At 33.6% G+C, this 19896-nt stretch overlaps 2 protein-coding genes across 4 annotated transcripts; both read right to left on the reverse strand.

The window, feature by feature from the left end:
- Positions 1–7259: 7259 nt before the first annotated feature.
- On the reverse strand, positions 7260–12218 carry LOC114406213. Of its 2 annotated transcripts, none has more exons than XM_028368857.1 (7): positions 12028–12218; positions 11279–11350; positions 9154–10915; positions 9004–9079; positions 8083–8459; positions 7787–7885; positions 7260–7688 (listed from the first exon to the last, which is right to left on the reverse strand). In XM_028368857.1, the coding sequence occupies exons 3-7, from the start codon at positions 10852–10854 to the stop codon at positions 7536–7538; spliced, it is 2406 nt and encodes an 801-aa protein (XP_028224658.1). In that variant the 5' UTR covers positions 10855–10915; positions 11279–11350; positions 12028–12218; the 3' UTR covers positions 7260–7535. The 2 variants fall into 2 exon arrangements, with proteins under 2 accessions (XP_028224658.1, XP_028224659.1); XM_028368858.1 differs by having other exon boundaries at positions 9154–10935.
- Positions 12219–14289: 2071 nt separating this feature from the next.
- LOC114406214 lies at positions 14290–19616 on the reverse strand. 2 transcript variants are annotated; one of them, XM_028368859.1, is made up of 10 exons: positions 19449–19616; positions 18334–18414; positions 16323–16556; positions 16000–16241; positions 15707–15910; positions 15495–15587; positions 15308–15409; positions 14753–15190; positions 14564–14659; positions 14290–14455 (listed from the first exon to the last, which is right to left on the reverse strand). In XM_028368859.1, the coding sequence occupies exons 3-9, from the start codon at positions 16534–16536 to the stop codon at positions 14609–14611; spliced, it is 1344 nt and encodes a 447-aa protein (XP_028224660.1). In that variant the 5' UTR covers positions 16537–16556; positions 18334–18414; positions 19449–19616; the 3' UTR covers positions 14290–14455; positions 14564–14608. The 2 variants fall into 2 exon arrangements, with proteins under 2 accessions (XP_028224660.1, XP_028224661.1); XM_028368860.1 differs by lacking the exon at positions 18334–18414.
- Between the last annotated feature and the right edge of the window lie 280 nt (positions 19617–19896).

Consider the following 19896-nt stretch of genomic DNA (forward strand, 5'->3'; position numbering starts at 1 on the left):
TGATGTTTGCATACAATTCACAAAATTGAATAATCTCAGTTTGGCGAATAACTAAAATCATACCTTTGATGTCTTCGTTGTCAACAAGTTGGACTACTATAAATTTCAGCATTTTGTGCCCCACTACTTGTGGGTATTGGAATGAAATGTTGCATACTTGGTCCAATGGTTGAAGATGGAACCTTTCATGGATTTTTCTTTTCAAGGCCTCAAGTGTGAGGCCTCACTTTGTTTCAAAGAATAATGGGTGGGGGCTTTGAAACGTATCCCTTTCATTTGTTTTGATTATGTTCCCATCGTAGTGCACTAACCACTTGGCAGAGGTTGAAGACATATTATGTAATAGACAAAGAATAGAGAAACAAATGTGACAGAGGGTTTGTGTTTGCAAACTTGGAACAAAGTAATAGAGCAAAAAAGTAATGTGTGGATGTGTTAAACGAAGGTAGATATAAGTTTTGTATATAGGGGTAAGGGTTAAGGGGTTATGACCTAGGTTCAAGGTAAGGGTTAGGGTTTGGAGCATTGTATGCCCTGACATGTATAGATGAGTGTTTGAAGCATTGGATTCCCTGACGTGAATAGATGAGGGTTTGAAGCGTTGGATTCCCTGGCATGAATAGATATGGGTCTAAAGCATTGGATTCCCTTACGTGAATAGATGAAGGTTTGAACCATTGGATTCCCTAATGTGAGTAGATGAGGGTCAAAAGCATTGGATTCCCAGACACAAATAGATAAGGGTTTGAAATAAATTGAATTCCTTGACGTGAATAGATGAGGGTCTGAAATAAATTGGACCTATGTGAGAGAGAAAAAGAAGAAAACAAGTAACATCAAAGAAAAGAGGTTTTGCCTCCTCTTATGTGTACGGTTACGGTTAAGGGTTTACCTAAGGTTAGGGTTAGGGTTTGGAGCATTAGATTCACTGAAGTGAATAGATGAGGGTCTGAAGCATTGGATTCCCTAACATGAATAGATGAGGCTTTGAAATAAATTGGACCTATCAATGAGAAAAAAATGGCATGAACCAAGTGGCAAAAAATAAGAAAAATGACCGAGTTGAAGATTCCAATCCATGAAGGCAACTTTTGACACTTACATCGTTATTTGTATCGGCTATTTTGGTTAAAATAATGTTTCATTCCCATAGTTTTGATGGCAATAAAGCCAATAAGACAAATTTTGGGTCTCGATTTGGCCCTCAGATGCATGAACAGAGTGGCCAAAAACAAGAAAAAATTACTAAAAATTAAAAATTTCAATCCATGAGGGCAACTTTTGGTACTTAGATTGTTACTTGTATCAGCTGTTTTGGTTAAAATAATGTTTCATTCCCATAGTTTTGATGGCAATAAATTCATTAATATAACTTTTAAGTCTCGATTCGGTCCTTGGACACATGAACCAAGTGGCCAAAAACAAGAAAAAAATATCAAGAGTTCAAGATTTTAATCCATAAGGGCAACTTTTGGCACTTATATTATCATTTGTATCGGCTGTTTTGGTTACAATAATGTTTCATTCCAATAGTTTTGATAGCAATAAATCCATTAATACAACTTTCGAGTCTTGATTCGGCCCTCAGATGCATGAACCATTGGCCAAAACCAAGAAAATATTACTAAGAGTTGAAGGTTTCAATCCATGAGGGCAACTTTTGCCACTTAGATTGTTATTTGTATCAGTTGTTTTGATTAAAATAATGTTTCATTCGTATAATTTTAATGTCAATAAATCCATTAAGAAAACTTTTGGGTCTTGATTCAGCCCTTAAACGCAAGAGCCAAGTGGCCAAAAACATGAAAAAATTACTAAGAGTTAAAGATTTCAATCCATGAAGGCAACTTTGAACAATTAGATTTTATTTGTATCATCTATTTTTGTTAAAATAATGTTTCATTCCCATATTTCTTATGTCAATAAAGCCATTAAGACAAATTTCAGGTCTCGATTCGGCCCTCAAATGCATTCAACAAATAGGGCAAAAAGAAGAAAAAATTACTAGTACTTGAAGATTTCAATCGATACTTCAAACTGTTGACATTAAAGCACACATGAAGACAATTCAAAAACACAACAATGAAAAACACACATATGATTCCTACAAATCATTAAAAAAAATAGCAATCAAATAACTTAGGGGGGTGGTTTCTTCAAAACTCAATTCAAGGTTCATTGCTTGATCTCCAAACTATCAAAATTGAAAGAGCTGGCATAAATTAGTGGTAGATGTGCACATGTTTGTGAGGGCAGGTCTGTGGTGGCAATATATAGCTCTAGGCATGTGAGCTTCAAGATGCCTGCGAACATGGAAAACATAGTCATTAAGTCCTTATCATCGTGCAACATGCATGTTGTGTACTTGCCACAATCACCAACAAATGATACAGTTAATAAAAAATGTTTATCCTTGACCACTTGACCATTTGGTAGACTATTCTTGTTTCCAATAGCTAGCTTCAAGGCATCAAATGATATTTTGATGTCAAGTTGAATGATCTTTGGTGAACCGCTTACAAATGTTGAACCATGTTTAGTTGTTATAATGGCACCATCATAATACACAATCACATTGACTGATGATGAATCCATGATTTAAGGTTTAGGGTTTAGGGTTTAGGGTTGCAAAAAGGTTTCTGATTGAGGTGATGGATCAGACTGCCTTACTACAAGCCATATTTATAATGTTTAATGAGTTGTCAGATACACTTCAAAAAGAACGGCCAAGATCCCACCAACGAAATCAACAGCTTGGATATCACCGATTGAAGCAACGAACGTTGAACGACCTACATATAACTGATTGGAGCAATGAAAATTGAATGGCCAAGATCCCACTGACAAAACCAATGGCCTAAATATCATCGCTTGGAGAAACGCACGTTCAGCGACCAAGATCCCATTGACAAAATGAATGGCGTAGATATCACCGTTTGGAGCAACGCATGTTCAATAGCCAAGATCCCACCGACAAAATAAATGGCCTAGATATCACCAAATAAGTTGTGTTACTATTAGATTTTTTCTATAAATACAATGCATGTATTGTCATCATATACACTAATTCCCAAATTCACTTTCTCTCGCTCTCGTATAACCCCCTTTAACTTCTTCTTGATGTTAGCAACAAAGTCTAAACCATGGCATCAACAATTGCTCCTCTTCTTTGGAAACAACACCTTCATAGATCTGGAGAAGTATGTAATACATTTTTTTTTAATTGAATGTTAATTATGTTATGATTCAAAAATAATGATGTTGTTATTATTTTGATTTCTTTAGGTAACAAACAATGTAATCCAATCATATTGTCAGGCAATGCCCTCTCCAGATCCTAGAATTGAACCTTTGTTGGTTCAAGATGGGTTTTTAGATGTTGCAAAGCTCAGGCAAGTTAAAATCGACGATGTTTTAGTGAATGCTTTGGTTGAAAGGTAGAGACTTGGGTCACACACATTTCATCTTCCTGTTGGTGAATGCATAATCACCTTGGAAGATGGTTCTCTTCAATTGGGTTTACGTTTTGATGGTAGACTAGTTACTAACCAAACATATTATGATTGGGAACAAATGTGCAAAGAATATATAGGTGTTATTCCTCCAAAAAATGCACAGGTGGGATCAACACTTAAACTTAAATGGTTAAAAGAACACATGCTAACTCTCCCAGCTAAACCCACACCACAACAACTAGCAAGCCATTGTAAGGCATATATTTTAGGGTTGATTGGTGGGGTGTTGATGTCAAAAAAGTCAAGGAACAGAGTTCACCTGATATATTTACCCCTGTTAGCAAATCTTGATCAGGTTGGCCAGTACAGCTAGAGTTCGACATATTTAGCACATTTGTAAAGAGAAATGTGTGGGGCTATTTATTCCACATCCTAAAAAATGGGACGATGTACATTGTCATTACAATCTTTGTCGTCATATCCACTTGCAAATAGGTAAACAAAACATTCTAACTCAAACAAAGTGCATTTTTCAGTAATGTATTTGACACTAACATATCACATTTCACTAGATGGAGCAGCAGAGGCCTACGATTTTTTGGAATCCCACAAGGAGATGTTATGGGATATAGGTCAAGTTCGACAACATGTGTAACAAGGAGGTGCAACCCTTTGTTTTTTGATTTATTTATTCAAATGTCAATTTCATTGTTTTTAAAATTACTAACGCAAATTAATTTTTCAATTCCACTATATGCCTTACAGAGGTTTTGAGTCATTTTTGCCAAAAAAATGCATACAAGGATTCCAAAATATTGAGTGCTTGTGTAGCTTTAATTTGTTTTCCAGTGGTAGTATGGCATCAAACTAACAAGGTCATGCTCCAATTTGGACTTTGTCAAGACATACCAAATCCATCGCATAATCTTGACAAAGTCGATCATACTACATGAATTGGTACTAAGCAAATTCTAAATTCTACATGAGAAGACATAGTGACACAAATTGGGCAGAGGAACATCAACAGTGAATTGCAATTTGGAAGGAAAGGCACAAATATCTGTCAATCAGCCAACCAATTCTAGGAAAGATTGAACATATGAGTCACTACATGAATTGGTACTCAGCAAATTCTAAATTTTCCTAACATAGTTTGCAAGTTATCCAAATGTTGGAGCGTCATTTTGTTCAGCTCCAACGTGAAAACTGAACAACATCCTCCACAACAAAGTCCACCAATGGTTGCCAGCATGCATGATGAAGGACTTCCACCATATGCTCAATCATATGAATTCACACAACAATTCACGTCACACCTTCATCATCATCAACAAGATTATGGGTATAATCTATAGTTTTTCAGTGCAAGAGGAGAAGAATTTATGAGCAATCTCATGGATACAGATCTTCGAAAATTGAAGTTTGCTTATGCGTACATGCAAAGCATGCCCATAATCTTGGTGGTATATACAAATACTATTTTAATACGACTCCTCATTCTCTTAATAATTTGTGGAATTCTGTGAACTTCCATCTACAACGCTCAACTCCTATAATATACACATGCTTCCTGTGGGAGGAACAAAACTAATTTCTTAAAAACAAATATCAGATAAAAAAATTACATGTATCAATCTACAACAATAACAACATCAAAATCATATAGAATCAGGTACAAATCAATAAGCATCAATGGAATCTATAAATACTAAATTTCAGTAAAATCATTTAAAGATTAAAGTGGGGAGAATCTAATCATAGAAATATTTCTAACAGACATACCCAGTGCTGCAAGCTTCACTTATCATGCTAACTAAATCTGTTGTGACAACAAATGCATCGACCCAAGCTAGATGCCCTATTTGTGGATTTGGTTCTAAAAATTGTGTTAGTGACAGGGATTAACCACATTCTGACTATTAAAACAAATTTAACAAATATGATTAAATAATATAATCTAAACTGGGATAAATATTTACCTTACCCATCCCAAATATAAACTTTTGGATTATTTCCAAGTTCTTTGACTATAATATTCGATATGTTTAAAAGACAAATAAAGGAAACAATAAGTGTGTTAGAGATGGAAAAAATTTGGTCAATAATACCAGCTTAAGAAACTTCATGGTGTGACTATACCTTTTGTGGAGTCCTATCTGAAAAGGATATTCTTACCCTCCCACAACTACCAAGAACACTGAGCAAACATGTCGCTAACTGCTTTGCAAGGTCGACACCATACCGACAGTTTCTTGTATATATAATGGAAATTAGGTGAATAAGTATATCTTTTGACTTGTGAAGTTACCAAAGATAAATCCTTATCCTCATTGCTAATACTAACAATTAGGTCAGTTAAAACTTCAAACTTTTGTTGTCGTGACAGAGCTCAGAATGGAACGGGCTCGAAAATAGCGAAACAGGGACTCAAAAATAGAGTCGACACAAGCACAGGTACATGTTCATTTAAGGTGTTCTTTTGTTCGATTTTAAGGGAAAGATAAGGAAGAAGAATAGAGAATGGATGAGAATGAAAATAAGAGATAGAAAACTGAGAAAAGATGAAACTCATTCAAATTCAAATTTGAAATTTGAAAAGTAATTAAGCGGAAGAAAAGGAAGCATATATGTTATTGAAATTTGAAATTTAAAAATCACAATAGAAAGAGGGAGAGGCTATCTATGGGAAAAGAGCTAAAGTCGGGAAGGGATACGTGTTCAAGGAATATTATATTGGCAAAAAAGCATAGGAAGCACAATGCGGGTTTTCGGAAGCGAAAAATAATATTAAATTGGAAAATAACGGAGGAGTCAACAGGTGTGCTAGCTAGTCATTGTTTTACTACAAACAATTAGATACTTAACATTAATTCATTGATAATTGATAATAATTTAAAAATTAATCCTTAAAATTTATATTATTGTAAAAAAATTACATTATTATCCAATTATAAATTATGATATATATGATAAGAAGGTTAAATTTTATAATAACTATTTTTTATCTTTTGAAATTAAACACAACACCATAGCACACACCATGCTCAATTAATTAAATTAAACTTCCTTGGTTTGTAATAATTATTTTTATACCCAAAATTATTTCTAATCAAATATTAATGTAAAAATATTTACATTAAACTCTACTAAAATAAAAGAATGAACCTTTTTTACCAGAAAATTTGAAAAACACTCAAGAACAAAGGAAAATAATTAAATTTGTTACACGTAAAATAGTGTCTTATCTTTATTGTATTTTAAATTTAGTGGAATGCAAGCAAATATAAATAACTAAAAAAAAAGACTAAAATCAAGAACTGAATTAAATTTCCTTATAATATTAGAGATTGAGATATTTTTTAATTTTGAGAAAAAAAATACATTCTCAAATTTTTTTCAGTTTAGTTGTTTATGCTTTTGAAAAATTAATTATAAAAGAAAGCAAATATATATATATATATATATATATAATCTTTGAGTAACTTATAAAAACTGTAAATACAACTTTTAAAATAAAAATACCTTTTTTGTTTCTAATTAAATAAAATAACATATCATTGGTGAAACATGAATGACTGAGTCCATTTAATAAAATCATGAATTTGAGTTTTATTGATTGAAAATTATAAATAAGAGAAAAGACTCATTAAAAATGACCAACCAAATTTCTTGATCCAAAATTCTCTAAAAAAATATTTTTTTTTTAGACTGGACTGGTCGGTAAACTGATCAAGACACTAATTAAGATTTAATGGTTCAACCTTGATTGAGCCGTGATCGAACTAATAAAATATAATCAAGTAATAAAGAGAATGAAATGACATTTTATTTTTGCAAAATTGAGAACTAAATATTTTCTACACCTATACTCGAATTCCGCACATATATCCCTAAGTTGAACATTTGATTCAACTCCGCTTGTTACACACTATCAATTGAATCAATTTCTGGCATAGGAAGGAACCACTACCATCAGTTAAAATATAAGGCATTTCTAGAAAAAGAACTAATACAATTAATGTATAGGGCACTGCAAATTTGTACAGGAAATGGTACGTTATTAGAGCAACATTTTCTCTTTCAATTAGATTCTGACAGATACTGCGCATCCTCATAGAACTTAACCTGGCACAGCTTTCCACCTGCTTCATCAGCAAAGGCTATTTTCTTCCTCTCTTTACGCACTACTTCTTGAGGAGGTTTTTGAGGAGATGGACCATCATCAGTTAATTTCTGCAGTTGATCAAGATCATTAATTATAATCATACAGTAATTAACCATAAAAACTGTTCAAATTTGATTGCGGATGAAGTGATAGGGGATGAACAAACCATTATTTTACAGAAACGGCTGCAATCCCTTGACATGAAGGCCAGACATCGTTTTGTAGCTTCTTCAGCTCTTGTGGCATTCTTAACAGCCATTCTTGCCTGGAAATCAATATTAATGATCAATAATTATTAACTAATCACTAAATATATCAATTGAAATGACAAGAATTTTGTAACACTTGGCAGTTTAAAATAGGAAAAGAAAAGCTAGAGCCATCAGAATCTGCTTTACAGATAGACATAATGAGCAAATAATAAACCAAAAACATGAAGGGATTGCATTGCGGTTATCATACCTCATTTACTTTATGTCTCAAAGATGTATTTAGACAGAATTCAGATCGTAACATATCATCCACAATGTCCTTCATTGACTTCAATTCCTTAGTGAGTCTCATGGCAAGGCATTCTGCATCATGCATCTGCTGCTGTGTAAATGCAATTGCACTCTTTGAGCAACTCTGTACAGAGTTGCACCCTATGCGGGTTGCATGGCGAGAAGAATGAGGAACCTTGGAAATTCCTCTAGGATGGGAAACTCTTTTATTCCTAGGAATAACACTAATTTTGTTGGGGATATCATTAGGTCGAGTTCCTGTGATATCATCAAACCCTTCATCTGTACCATTCATCTTATCAGTCTTCTCAGAAAAGTACAGTTTTCCCTTGCATTCTGCGATCATTATAACCCAATATAAGTAAAACATAAATGTGGTAAAAGGTCAAAGTGTTTAGAGCAACAAAATCTAATTATATATGTATGATAAACAGAAATTACACATCAAATAAAGTAACTCATAGGTGTTTGAATAGAAACAAGTTACATTTGACAATTGACATAGAGAAGATGGACTCGTTAGAGTTCAAGAAAAAGTATTTTCAGTCAGTAAATAAAAGCCTGATTTATTTCATTAAGATTTGAACTCTCAAGATAGTGGATCAAAGTTAGAAATATTACTTATTTCAAACATTAGTATGACCGTGACACCAACCCCATCATGGTTTAACTTTCCGATTTGATGATACTTCTTGTGTAGCCTATAGCTATTCCACCACATTTTACCTCTTTCAACAAAATCTAATTTCTAAATATCTATATTTCTTTCCAGGATTGTTGAGTTTATAGTTAGAAAAAATAAAGCTGAGCAGATTTAAACATGAAGTTGTTACTGATAGAACAAGATCACACTCACAGAATAAATACTTGAGGCACTTACTCAATTTTTTTTTATGATTCAAATCAACTGACTCCACGGCTTTACAGAGCCTTTCCTCAGAAGATGGTGAAATTGCCTGAAGCAAAACCAACTAGTGAGAAGCAATAATATAAACCGAGGGAAATATAAACTTTATGATGATATTTGTACCTTTCTGGTTGATAATAGCTTTTCAGGACAATGCAGCTTGGAACTACCATCACATTCATCCCAAGAAGTCAATTCATCAGTAGCCACATTGGCATGTCTCTTCTCATCAATGTTTACAGAAGCAAATGATTGCTTCTCCTCATATTCAGGTGGATCATCTGAGTGACGAACCAGACATCCATCAGGATTTGGGCCATGTTCAATAGTAGAGCTGAGCTCTACCTGATCCTCAGCACCAGTTGTACTATATTCATCATTACAGCAGTCATGTTCAATAGTAGAGCTGGGTTCTACCTGATCCTCAGCACCAGCTGTAAATTCATCATTGCTGCAGTCATTTTCAATAGTAGAGTTGTGTTCTACCTGATCCTCAGCACCAGCTGTAAATTCATCATTACTGCAGTCATGTTCAATAGTAGAGATACATTCTACCTGATCCTTAGCACCAGTTGTAAATTCATCATTACTACAGTCAAGGTCTTTATGAGTAACCGCATTTGGTAGTGAGACAGCAGTGTCAGTGTCACCGTCAGGTTGATTGTCATGAATATCAGAGTTATGATCTTCAACCAGAGAGATTTCTTGTGGGGAGATGTAATGGAGATCTGGATTGGTGATATATTCTTCACTTTCAAATTCTATTGCAGGCATGTATGGAGACTGGTCGTTGCTTAGTTGAGAATTATTTATCACAATATCCATACAAGATGGCCTCACCATTCGTAACGGAATAAAATCAACATGCTCCTGCCACTCATTTAATTCATTCTCCAAATTCCAATCATGGATTATCTCAGTTTCTTGGCTTTCAATAATAGAATAGTCATCTGGCTCACCATAACAATCAGTTTCAGGAACCTCAGATTTTACTTCAACAAGGGCAACTGAATCTTCAATAAAGAATGGGATCGCTTGATTGTTTTCAATCTCTTCACTATAGGGTGGGAACTCTTGACTGCCTTGGATCGCTTCAAGGGAGGGTGAGAACTCTTGACAGTCTTGAATCTCTTCACCAGAAGGTGAGAACTTTTGACAATCTAGGATCTCTTCACTAGAGGGTGGGAACTCTAGACTGTTTTGGATCTCCTCACAAGAGGATGGGAACTCTTGACTGTTTAGGATCTCTTCAGGTTCAGATTTGACAACTAGCATGATATCTTTGGTATGAGTAGAGATTGGTTCTTTAAAGCACTTTCTAATCTTCGCCTTCATATTCTTTGATAGTTTAGTTTTCCAGCTACTGATAGTCTCCAGGAAATCAGAATCATCTGCTGCCATTTGCTCCTCTCTGTAGTCCTCCAGGATTGATGAATCTTCAACTTTCATGTTTATTTTAGAGGAGTTGAGACCTTGTGAGTGTTTTCGCTTCCTTGTTTTGCAACTTGCTTTAAGTTGGCTTAGGGTGAAATTGTCAAAGTTGTCATCATCCAAGTTAATGATTCTCTGATCATTATCATCATTGACATTACATACAGAAGCATCAGGCTTGGTTTCAAAAGGGCTTTCCTCAATTTCACCCAAGCATGATCTTTCAGCCATTCCATCATCATTATGAGACAATAAGCCATCATATATGTCAGCAAGCTTTTTAAATTTAAGTTTAGGTTGTCCACGAGCAACATTCGGGACTTTTGCAACTAAACCACCTTTAATAGCCTGGATGAAATGAAGATGACTACAACACCGTAGCTCCATATGCATGCTCTATTGCTCTACACACAATCACAATCTTTGCACAGTGTTCTTCCAATATCCGCTAAATCTGTCAAGAATTACAAACCACTGGAAACAATTAAAACAAACATTTAGAACAAGGATTTAAGGCAACTCACTAATAGCACATGCAAAATCACGACTAATTTTGGATTTTGAAAATCAATTCTGCAATTCTGAGAGAAGAGACTAGCTTTTCCCTTGAAAAACATTGATTTAAACTTCAAAAGTGAGTCTACTTTATCCCCCAAACAAAACCAATTTTTCTAAACATTATAATGCCATTCCCAAACACAAACAAATTCTTTTAAACTCAATTATTCAAAAATCTAAAACAAACAGACCCTAAACTATCAGACTTACACGGGCCACAGAATTCATATAATTCCAAGAAACAGTAGAATATAAATACCTGTAGGACACGTTTCAAGAAATCAATATTTTATTCTTCGTATCCGGCAAGTATCCAAAGCACCTGCACAACCTACATCAATTCCAGCATTCAAGCAATATAATTAATGAAATTTTCTCATCAAAACGTAAACTAAAACCACAGTGAGCAAACGCATAAACCTAAAACCAAATCTGTAGCAATCAGGACAACTAAAGAAGAAAAAAAGGGAATCAGACTCAAATCAAGCGAAAACGCACAGAGCAACCAAAACTCAAAAACATATACAAAATACATAGGCATAGATCCAAAACCATACTACCATCGAATTCACAAAAATCTTAAAAAATGAACATTAAAGGCCATAAATTTCCAACGGCTAAATTAACCCTAAAAATCGAATGTATTCATAACTAGCTTCAAAATCCTCTATCCATATAAAGAGTTCGCAGCAGAAAATTTAAACAAAAAAAAAACTCAGTAGTTGAATTCACTCTTCAAACATAAACACCGAAAGACAAAATCTGTAGAAACTCCTAAAAACCCATAAAATTAACCTTAAAAGCAGCTAAAGAGGGAAAATACACAAAGAAACAATTTTTCAGGCATAAAAAGTCACATTCGAATCGCTAAAGCAAAATTTAGCGTGAAATGGAAACAAATTGGAAGAAATTGGGGAAAGTGAAAAAGAAAAAGCAGATTCGGCGTTTCCAGACCTGAAAGAGAAGAATATGGTTTTGCAAACGGAGATGAGATACACGAACGCTCACCTGAGGTTGGACGAAACGCTGCGTTTCGGGGCGCGGAAGAGAGAGCACAGATCTGAATTATGGTGAGATCGCTAATGTGTGTGTGTGAGAGAGAGAGAGAGAGAATGTGTCTAACACTGAAAGATTTTTCTGAAGATTTTTCCTTTCTATAAGCAGTGATGAAGAGCGAGCGCGCCAATTGATTTTGGCGGGAGTGTACAATATTTTTTTCTTTTTTTACATTCATGGTCGTGGATGGGCCTAGGTATGATCAGAACTAGAGTGGAATATACCTCTCTTTTATTTATTTTCCCTCCTCAACTTTGTTTAAAATAAAAATTAATACTTTTCGGTATATTTTATTTAATTAAAAATTATAATTATAAAATTTAAGTGTAATGTTATATTTATTATTGTTTTTAATTAAAATTACATATTTATTTTAATAATGGTTTAATTAGTATGTTGGTTCACGAACTTTTACAAAAAAATTAATTAGGTGGCTAAGTGTTTTTTTATTCAATTGGGTACCTGAACTTTTTTATTTTTTAATTATGCTTGTGTGAGACCTAATTTAAAAAGTAAATACAAATTTATGAATCCATTGAAAGAAAGAAAAAAGTTCAGGACCTATTTAAAAATGACAAATAATTTAGATATCTAATTAAAAAAAAAAAAAAAACTCCAAACCTCCATAGGTCAGTATTTTGAGTGTAGGACATGTAGAAGTGAGAATGCTAACCCGCAGAAGATGATAATTTTTAAATAGTTCATAAGCTAGTTTTTAAATTGAATACCTGAACCTGAACTTGTATTATTTTTTAATTAGGTTTAATACATATAATTTTAGGGATTTCATTAAAAGTAATTAGTCAAATAATCAAGTTATTTATTCGACAGAAATTAACCATCAACCAAATCGATAGATATTTCACATCACTTAACAACCAAATTCGGAAAAAGAAATTGAAAAAAATAAAACAATATAGTATAAAAATTGGAAAAATCAAAACATAATATATCTTCATTTAAATATTTTTGTATAAAAAAAATAACAAAGAATTCAATATGTTTGTGTATCAATTTATATGTGTTATATTAAGCACTAAAATATATCTGTATTTTAAAATAATTTTTTAAAATAATAATAAAATAGAAATGTTTTAAAAACAGAATTAAATTTCAAGTAAAATATTAAAAGCACGTGGTATATTAGATAGTATTGTTTTAAACTTTTAATAGTTATAATATGTGATCTATAATTTAATTCTTTTTATAATAGCTTTATAATACGTGGTTTTTGTTGTTTTATTAACGATAAATAATAAATATTAAATTATAAATTTTTTTGCTTTGTAATTGACATGCATAATTTATTTTTATAAGCACCAATATTGTTAAATAGTGCTAAATATAACGTAGAACACAATTTTATTTGTATAACTGTTAAATATCATTAAAATTAAAGATACATATCAAGAGATTTATTTACCATTCACACGCATTATTTAACCAGATAATTCAGACTTTCTTAGTACGTAAAACAATTTATTTTTATGTTTCAAAACCAGCGTGTCAATATGATTAAGAAATAATATTAAATAACAGAAAACATTATTTAATATAGATAAAAGAAGGAAATTTAATTTTTAGATCAATATAGTATAATAATTATTTAGTTTTTATTAAATTTTTCTGTGTTATTAAATTTTAGAAAAAAGTCAAACCAAGTCGAACCAAAAAAATGATTTTGTTTGATTCCGAATTCATCTTGTTTTTAAACTGAGTCAAACTATGTTTGATTCAAATTTTTCTTCTAAAAATCAAAATCAAACTGTACCACGAACGGTCCTTGCTTTGTCTACCCAACTATCAACTTTTCCTTGTAGCCACTAAAAGTTCAAATAGGATTTTCCTGGCCATTACTATTGCCGGTAAATTTTATATTTTTTGTATTTTATAATATAACAAATTATAGTAACACCCCCTTAGCTTTTATCAAATTACACATAATTCCACCCTTTTATATTTTCTATACTAGTCCCCTTTAAGTTAGAAAACATTACACTCACACTCCTTTGTATGTTTGAAGAACTCTCTTACATCTTACACTAAAACTCCTTACAAAGGAGATACATGTAATGGTTAAAAAAAAACATGGAGTGCTTGTGTAATGGTTAATACTGTGTTAATCTAATAAACTACCAAATAATTCCTAAAACACAATATATTTCATTAAATTCACAAAAAGAAAGACAAGCATCAACCATTATAGCAAGCTAATGAACCTGAAAAGACACAGTATTAATACCATACAAATCTAATATATAGTGCCAATTCTCCAATAACAAGTCTAATCACATTTACCATACAAAAGTAGTGTCTATAAACAAAATATTCCACTTCGGCTTATAATCCTAGTGAAGTGGATTTCTGAAAATCAAAGTGCCTGAAAGGATAAAATAAAAAGAATGTGTCATTCAAATATACATAATTCACACCGCAAGTTAAAAAATAACATAGGTTCATGTATAATCCAGTAGTACAAGTTTAATACCATGATAATCTGTAGTATTTCCCCCATACTATGCAAGTGACATGACTAATGTGGTACTCGCGGTGCTCGTTCACGACCACCATTAGAATCAGAGACCTAATAAACATAAAGATGTAAGATAATTAAGTTGTCTTACAAAATCACAAAAATAAATAAATGAAAGATGGTTTAAAGCTTTGAAAGTCTTACTTGTCCATAGCTTCTATTAAAGTTAGGCGTTGGTAACTCCGTATGCATAAATCTACACATAACTTCCCTCATGAAAGATAATTCTAACATCATTTTTTCTTGATTTTGTCTCATGATGGTCAATTCTGCAACTTGCTTTTGATTCAACTCTTTCATTTGGTTCATTTCTTCCTCATGCCTCTCCTTTAACTCCTTCATCTCTTGCTCTAATTTTGGGACCATCTCATTAGACATATTATTATTATTCATAGAAATATTTCCCAAAGAAAATTTATCACCCCATAACAGAGAAGGAGTAGGACCAAGTCCTAACCCACGAATATAGCCACTTCTTTCAGATCCCAATACTTGAGAATACACATCTCCTTCCCAAGCAACACTGTCAAGATCTTGCTCATTAGAAGTCTCTCCATTGCACAACTTTTCTTGTATCAAATCCTAAGATTGTAATTAAGATTACTATTCAAGTATTCAAACTCATAACAAGTTTTCAAGATAATATAATCACAAAAAAAGTATAACTTTCAAAAGATAAAATTCATAGACAAACCTTACCAGTGTTTTTATTGACTCTGCATCTAATGGTCTACCATCTTTGCGTTCCTTATGAGTTAAGATGAAAACTTCAGCTCGTGTAGGCTCTATCCCATCTTTTGCCTATAATGAAGAATTTATATTAAAGAATTTTTTAAGAATTGATAATATATAGGAGTATTATAATTTATAACCTATTCTTGAATACCTTTTCATTCATTAATGTACCGATACTTTTAGATCCTCCTGTATGAGGCATCTTTTGCTTTGCTCTATTGCTTTTATTTGCTTGACTACGCCTCTGTTATTGCAATATAAAAATAGCATCATATAATTTATTTACATAAACTAAAGAGAAATAATGTAAGAATTCCCAATAAGACTTCTTGTCCTTTTAAAAGCTTTTTCTAAAATTGTTACCTTTCCTTTATCAGAAACCCAATAGGAGACAAGACCAATCCATTGATCCCTTGGTATATGATTCGGTCTGTGTTTCAATAAGGTATGTTTAGTCTTATACTTTGTGAAATACATACTCCTTAAATCACATTTGTAGTCTTTCCATTTCTTTCCAAGTGATTTTTTGACAAATTCCACACCACGTTCTGGGATCGAGAACTTCTTCTACAAAAACACAACAAGCTGTAACAATGTCATACCATGCATGATAAAAATAAATGAAAATTACCACATTAAGAAAAGTTATTTCATACCCTCACAAGATCCACCAATTTATTTTTTTCTTCTTTGTCAAAACATCTCCAATCGTCTATGTTTAAAGGTGCTAACTCTGGATTTCTAGCTATAATGCCTAGAAAGCTAGCAAGCTTTCTACCTTCCTTTCCTATAGCTTGGTTACGTCTATTGAATTGCACATCAATTGTCTTCCCTGGAGGCATGGTCCATATATCTCTTAATAAGGTAGGCCCACGAACATTTCTGGTTTTCAACGAACCTAATATGAAAGCATTGAAATGTCATAAATTTATTCTAGAAAATTTATAAATACAAAAGTTAATTGTTACAATAATGTTACCTTGTTCAGCATTAGTGCTAGCTGAATTGTTCAAATGATTAGACTCAGTACCATGTGATTCAGATTGAGATTTATTCAGTGAATTTATTAATTGCTGTATATAATGATGCACATCTTCATCACGATGTTCTTCATCACAATGTTCCACTTCATCATGATGTTCTTCATCAACAAACCTTGCATTATTTTTCCTTAGGTTATTTTTCCTAGGCATTATGATATAAAATGCAGTTCCTGTGAATGAAACAAATTAAAAGAGTCTTAAATTTATTTTACTGGCAAAAATAATTTCATTAAAAATAAAAAGACCATAGCATAACATATGCCTGTGGTCCAAAAACACAGACTATACATAGTCAACAAAACTAAAACAGTAGATTTATATTGAAACATGTTTTTCCTTGTATAAAAATGTGAGAATTGATTCTCTAATATTAAGACAAATGCAGACTAATTTGATCCTGTAACTTTAGAATCTTAGATAGGCTATAGACATGGATTATGGTTTGCCCAGCTAAGGATAAAACAAAAAAAAAAAAAAAAAGGATTGAAGTTTGTAACCAACTTGGCTCAGATACAGGAGAATGTGTGTGGCAACCAAGAGGCCATACTTGACCAATGAATGTGCACACATAATCAATCTTACAGGGTTCTTTATACCTATTTAGTAAAATAGGTCAACTTACTAATCACCGTGCTACAGAGTTACACTTAAAAACTATGAAGCACAGGGAAGGGGATGGGACAGGTACGACCAAGGAATGGCCAGGGGACATCATGACTTATTGGGTATGGCTGACCAAGACGGGGACAATGGCTTCATTTTGTGGGGACGTATTGGGGACAGTGATGGCCTACACGCACATCCCCACAGTCCAAATTTAAAAAAAAAAAAAGGAAAAACAAAAAAGAGGAAAGAAGACTAAAGAAGAATCGACAAGCTTGCTTTCACAGTTCACTCTCTTTCAAAAATTAGGCCTTCCTCTCTTTCACTCCCTCTCTCCTCTCTTTCACTCTCTCTCCTCATTAGGCCACCACCAGCCGATTGCAAACCTTCCGTGCAATACTGGAGATTGTGGACCGGAAGTTCGGCTGTGTGTGCAATGTGCTGGCGTATGGCGGCGGCGCAAGCCAACATCAGCAGCAGCACCACGCGTTCCAAAGGTGTTCAAGGCGTACATGAGGCTCTGGAAGCACCAGCAGGAGAACCGCGCGAAGTTGGTGGAGTGCGGGTTGAAGCAGTGGGAACTTGACGAGATCACGAGCTGAATCCAACAGCTGTACTTTGGGCAGTACCTGAGGAGCAGTGAGTGCAGGTTCCTCGTCAAGGCCTACGTCTTCTACGAGGCCATACTCAGTAGAAGGTACTTCCAAGGATTTGAACCCAACGCTTGATGTTTTATTTTATTTGCTGTTTTAGACATTGAACTAACTTGCTTGTAGTACTTTTTAATGTTAATTTCGCACTTTGCACCTTAATGCTTTATTTTGGTAGACCATTGGATTATCTTTAAGTTTATAATATGCTGGTGTTGTTATTTATTTCTCATGTTTTTTTACTTTTTCAGTTTTTTTTTAAATAATAAAAAAATATCAAAAAAATTTGTTGATTCCTAGTCGTACCCGTATCTTGGGATTTTTAGATTTACCGTTTCCTGTCCCTGTCCCCATCCCTGTTTTGGTGCATCCTAGCTTACGAATAATGAAATTGGTTGTGTAAGACCATCCTTTCTTATTGATTATCAAGAGAGTAATGCAGTAGGTTCAATCATTGCATAATAGTTGCACGACCTTTCTTGTGCTTCTTTTCTCACCTTTTATTAATAAAATATTTTGGCTTCTAAGAAAAAGACACAAGATTCGATACATAACAAGTAAAAGAAAGGAATCTTAAGTAACTTTTGTTTTGCATTGTGGCACATTTATTAATTTATAGCTAACCTAGCAGCCACAAGGAACAAGTTCGAAGTAGTAATTAAGCAACAATGAATGAAATTGGGCACTACTGTACCAGCAAGGAAGATTTCAGCAAGGGTCCACGGGTGCAGGGTGTTTCTCGAAGGCTTTGAGGAGATTGCAGACCTTCAAATTCCTAAAAATATAAATGTAAATATTGAAACACATAAATGAAATTTCCAAAGACCCAAACAGAGTAGGTTTCCCAAATTAGATACCTAAAAATAGAGAAGATGGCCTAAATAAAGAAAGAAGAATAAAGAAACCACAAAAAACTTGACAATGGCAGATGAGAACTAGCAAGATAGGTGACTGTGCAAATAGCAGCCAGCAAGAGGAAAAATCCTTCTGCTGCTAACATGAATGGCAAGAGAGAAAGGGGCAAGGGGACTGTTTCTTTGCTTAGTTTCCTGGGAATCTTGGTTTCACATGTATCCAATACCGACCCGGACATAGACTCAATTAAGACACTGGATTAATGGGTCAGTGGTCGAACCAAAGGATCACTAACCAATTGACCTGGTATATATCTATTAAAAAAAAATATAGCAAACATAATTTGATCCATCCATTCTGCAAAATTCCAAAATTGTAAATGCGGTGAGTTAGAAAAGAGGAATCCCAAGGATAGATCACGTTTGACAGAATTATTTAGCTTAACACGTAAAAAGAAGTCTTGAGGTACATGTTAATCTGTTTCGATTTTATTTTATTTTTGAAAGGCAAAGACAATTTTACTAAGATCGAATCAGAGTACAAGGTGTGCCAAGATTGCATGAGAAAGATACAGAAATAACAGAAGAAGATAAAGCAAAGGCTCCCTAGTAACAAGCTTTCACTTAAATCACCCACCCAAAGAAAATCCCTTACAACCAAATAACCACAACTTCTTAACGGCATAAAGTGTACCACGACCTCACGAAATGGACCCCTATCTATGTATTGGTATCAACCATCATCTACTCATACATGTTAATCTGTGAAACTAACGTACAACTCAAAGATGAAAGAAAAAAATGTAAGTTGTTCTTTCACTCACTTGAGGAAATTTCAAAGATTGTGCTTGTGTGAAACAATTTATCTTCGATTCAGTCAATGCATTTTAACAATTTTTATCTTCCTTACAAAAATAGGAAATAAAAGAAACAATTATTATTCAATTGTTGTTACCTGAAAATGATGCAGAGTCGGAAAGGACACAGTAGCCTCCGCGACGGCGAGATCCACGGAGTTGGACGAACAGGCACAGGCGCACACCTCCGGCGGACTAGGGCTCGTGGAGTCTGAACTGTGAAGAGTGGGAGAATCAACGAGTGAGGTAGAATCAATGAGTCACGAACCGAAACGCAACGTTTTTTGTCTTTTTCGGCGGCCACTACGGCTTTTGCTAAATACACCCCACTTTACTTTTTTTTGTTGACGAGGAGTTAGAAACAGTGACTAATCTTCGTCTTAAAAGTGAGGTGGATATTTCTCTTCCAACACGATTTATTTCATACCTAAGAGTCAATAAGATTCGAATCTTAAGCCACTTGATTAAGAAACGCAAGTCTCACTATCACTTGTGTCAATCATTGTTGGTTTTCTACTTTCTATATTCCCCTTTGTCTTTGTATTT

This window comes from Glycine soja, chromosome 3 (genome assembly GCF_004193775.1).
Source record: "Glycine soja cultivar W05 chromosome 3, ASM419377v2, whole genome shotgun sequence".
Taxonomy (NCBI): Eukaryota; Viridiplantae; Streptophyta; class Magnoliopsida; order Fabales; family Fabaceae; genus Glycine; species Glycine soja.